Genomic DNA, 3,383 nt, shown 5'->3' with positions numbered 1-3,383 from the left:
TGTAACAACAGACATAAATAAAGAATGTTATCAGTTGTGAAATAAAGCAATAAAGAACTTTTATACCCTACAGTATAACCGTTATACCAAAAGGGTGTGGTATAAGTCCCTGTGGTACGAGGACTGGGCTTCGAGGTCACAGGCACTACCTCATCATGAGAGCGTATTTCCAAATCACCTACGCTACACTGACTTATGGAAACATTGTTAAACAAGAAAAATAAATGAAAGTTATACACTCTACTCATTGTTGCAGTGTCACTCAACATCTCAGGGGGTGTTATCATCATGAAGTACACCAGTGAAGTAGACCAGTCCAATCTCACCCTCACTCTCTCACACACACACACACACACAGTCCATCACCTTTCCCCTGAGCCAGGCAGAGAGAGCCCCAGAGTACGAGCCTCCGAAGCTGATCCAGGTGTTCTTGTGAGAGAGGTCGAATCGCTCAGTGATGTACTGATGGAACGCAGCCAGGTCAGCCAAACTGGGGAACAGGAGAGGACAGAGAATTACTTCTAAAGACTCATACAGTACTGTGGGTTATTAGTAGTATATATAGTCATAGGTATCGTATAACCCACCCCCCTCCTCCTCTTCCTCCCCCTTATCCTCACCCCTCCCTACCATATGGCAGCCGTCTTTCCTCTTCCCCCCAGGTACTCACGCCTGCTGGCTGGACAGACCTCTCAGGTTCTCAGTCTCTAGGCCATCAGGGTTGATGCTCTGCCCGTAGAAGCGGTGCTCCAGGGCCACCAGCAGAGCTCCGTGCTCCTCTGCCATGTCCACGTGGTGACCTGGGGGGAGGGAGGGAAGGGGGAGGAGGTAAGTAGGAGAGGGTAATGGGGAAAAGGGGAGGGTGGGGGAGAGGAGTGAGGGGAGAGAAGGAGGATGGGGGAGGAGAGGTAATGTGAGTATCAGTGGGGACAAAACAAAAAGGACAGGTCATGTGAGAACCGATAGATGGACAAGGCAAAAAAGCAAGACACACCAGTATCACATTCTTAACACACCAGCATGAACGTCTAATAGTCAATGCATTATCATTTTCTTTTCTAAATGCATCAGCGTGACAGGAGAAGAGATATTCTACGCACCTGCCAGCACATTAAACTCAGAGATGGGGCCCTCCCCTCCAATGAAGAGGAACACTGGACCATGAGGATGCTCCCAGTGTGCCTCATTCACAAAAAACCTCTGTGTGAGAGAGAGAGAAGATTCTCAGGCTTGTTGCAGAAAATAATCTGCTCAATTTGAATGGAATTGAACCACAGATGTCTAATTGCCAAATTGAAGCACAGAAGCCTAGCAGAACTACAGGCCCTGTGTAAAGTTATGGGCTTTAGGGGACAGTATCATGGTGAGCAAAGCCAAGGCCAGGGCATTTGTGGTGGGTTACCTATGGCCTGGTGCTTAATTTACACTATGTTCAGTTTGTGTATCGGTAGCTCACCTGAGGAAAGGTTTCTGTGTTTCGACTGTCGAAGTGGTCGAGCGGTTGGTGGATTCTCCCGTCCTTAACTTGTCCCATGGGTTGACGCCCGTTGACCGCGCGCATTAACACATGCTGCTTCGCTTTCTGATACTGGACTTTACGCACACGCTCCTTGACTTTCCTCAGAACTCGCCCTACAACCATTAACCCATGTCAATGAACACAACAACATGAAGGTGGTAGGAGATTCAGTAACTCGAGAACAAAGGATGAAGACAAAAAAGGAGATCTCTGTTCGGGCGTTGTGCGCAATTTTACATGCGTAGTGAAGCCATGACAGCCTCCTGAGACTTTAATATCAGAATGTGCACACATTTGCTCTAAAGGCCTAATCTCTATATTCATGTGTCTTATTTTGTTTTACAAGGCCATCCTAAAGGGTTATCCATCCAAACATGTCATGGTAGAAACCAGCCTTATTTGGATGGCATACAATTTAATATTATTTAGATAACCTTGCGTGGTTTTAGCTGATAAGGTAAGGCCCGAGCCATCCTCTTATCTGTGCCTGACGGGTGTCAAATTTCTTCCCAACTGTCAAATTTCTACAAACCATGTTTATTTACTTTTTCATCCAGGCCTTTACTCTCTGCAATTATCAATTACACTTCAACTCTTCATAAAATATATGAAGAGTTGAAGGGAGCTACAAAATACAGTAGTGTTTGTAAATAGTTACTTTAGCATTTAAAGGAAATTAAATTGCCATTTCACAAACAGTAGTCATTTAATTTCATATACAAACAATAGGTTACACAATTATCTGTGCATTCCGTTCATTTAAACTGTACATACTGTATCCTCACTTGTACACACTGCTCTTATACTACATACTACTGCTCTTCTGTACATATCTGTCTATACTGTTCATAATGCACATATCCTTATTTTTTTTTAATGCTACTGTTAATACACTGCACATGTTTATACTGTTCATACTGCATTCCATATTTATTCTGCTTATTTACTCTGCTTTAATGTTACTGTTAATACATATATACTGCTTATACTGCACTGCCTATACAGCTCATATGCTGCTTATACTGTTCATACTGCATTCCATATTTATTCTGCTTATTTACTCTGCTTTAATGTTACTGTTAATACATATATACTGCTTATACTGCACTGCCTATACAGCTCATATGCTCCTTATACTGTTCATACTTCATTCTATTTATTCTGCTTATAATGTTACTGCTAATACATATATTGTTCACACAGCACTTTTCTGCTTTTTTGCACTTCTGGTTAGAGCTAACTGCATTTCGTTGTCTCTGTACTTGTACTCTGCACAATGACAATAAAGTTGAATCTAATCTAATCTAATCTTTATTCACTATAATATATAATCAAGAATGTCACTATACTTTAGAATAATCAGTTGTGATGTGAGTTAACATCAAAACTGGATTTGTCTCACTTTCTTATGCATTTGATCTGTTTTTCATTTTATTTTCTTAGGCTACTTACCAGAGTAGATGGAATTGACGAGAAGCAAGAGGATCAAACAGCGAATTGAAGACAGAAGCATATTTTCAACTTTGCCTCAACCTCCTGCTTACAACCTCTATAGACTACCATGCGTCCTTAATGTCTTGCAGAGAAGAGTGACTGCTTCAAATGTGTTTCTCAAATTCAGTCCGGAGATCCGCTGATGTCCACTGATCGTATTTATAGTCAACAAGTAGCAAATTGAAAGTTATCAAGACGCAGAGAGAGAGTCTGGGCATATCTTACTCCAACAGTGGCAAAATGCCAGACTTGAATGTAACACCCTAACGCTTGGTGATGCAAAAACACTGACATTGAATATGCAGGTATTGAATTGTATGACAAAAGCTAAGCACATAAACAAACCTGAAATGTTGAAATACCACCTTCA

At 41.8% G+C, this 3,383-nt stretch overlaps 1 protein-coding gene across 1 annotated transcript in view; it reads right to left on the bottom strand.

The window, feature by feature from the left end:
• Positions 1–3,179, bottom strand: part of prss16 (serine protease 16) — a 5,737-nt gene extending 2,558 nt beyond the window's left edge. The window contains exons 1-5 of the mRNA XM_083694608.1: positions 2,972–3,179; positions 1,457–1,632; positions 1,101–1,200; positions 671–800; positions 357–490 (exon numbers count right to left, since the gene is read on the bottom strand). Coding sequence (XP_083550734.1) covers positions 357–490; positions 671–800; positions 1,101–1,200; positions 1,457–1,632; positions 2,972–3,032 — 601 coding nt within the window. The 5' untranslated portion in view covers positions 3,033–3,179. The remainder of the gene's footprint in view (positions 1–356; positions 491–670; positions 801–1,100; positions 1,201–1,456; positions 1,633–2,971) is intronic.
• Positions 3,180–3,383: the final 204 nt, after the last annotated feature.

Source organism: Argentina silus (genome assembly GCF_951799395.1).
Source record: "Argentina silus genome assembly, chromosome: X".
NCBI classification, from domain to species: domain Eukaryota; kingdom Metazoa; phylum Chordata; class Actinopteri; order Argentiniformes; family Argentinidae; genus Argentina; species Argentina silus.
This window is presented reverse-complemented; position numbering and strand designations above follow the sequence as displayed.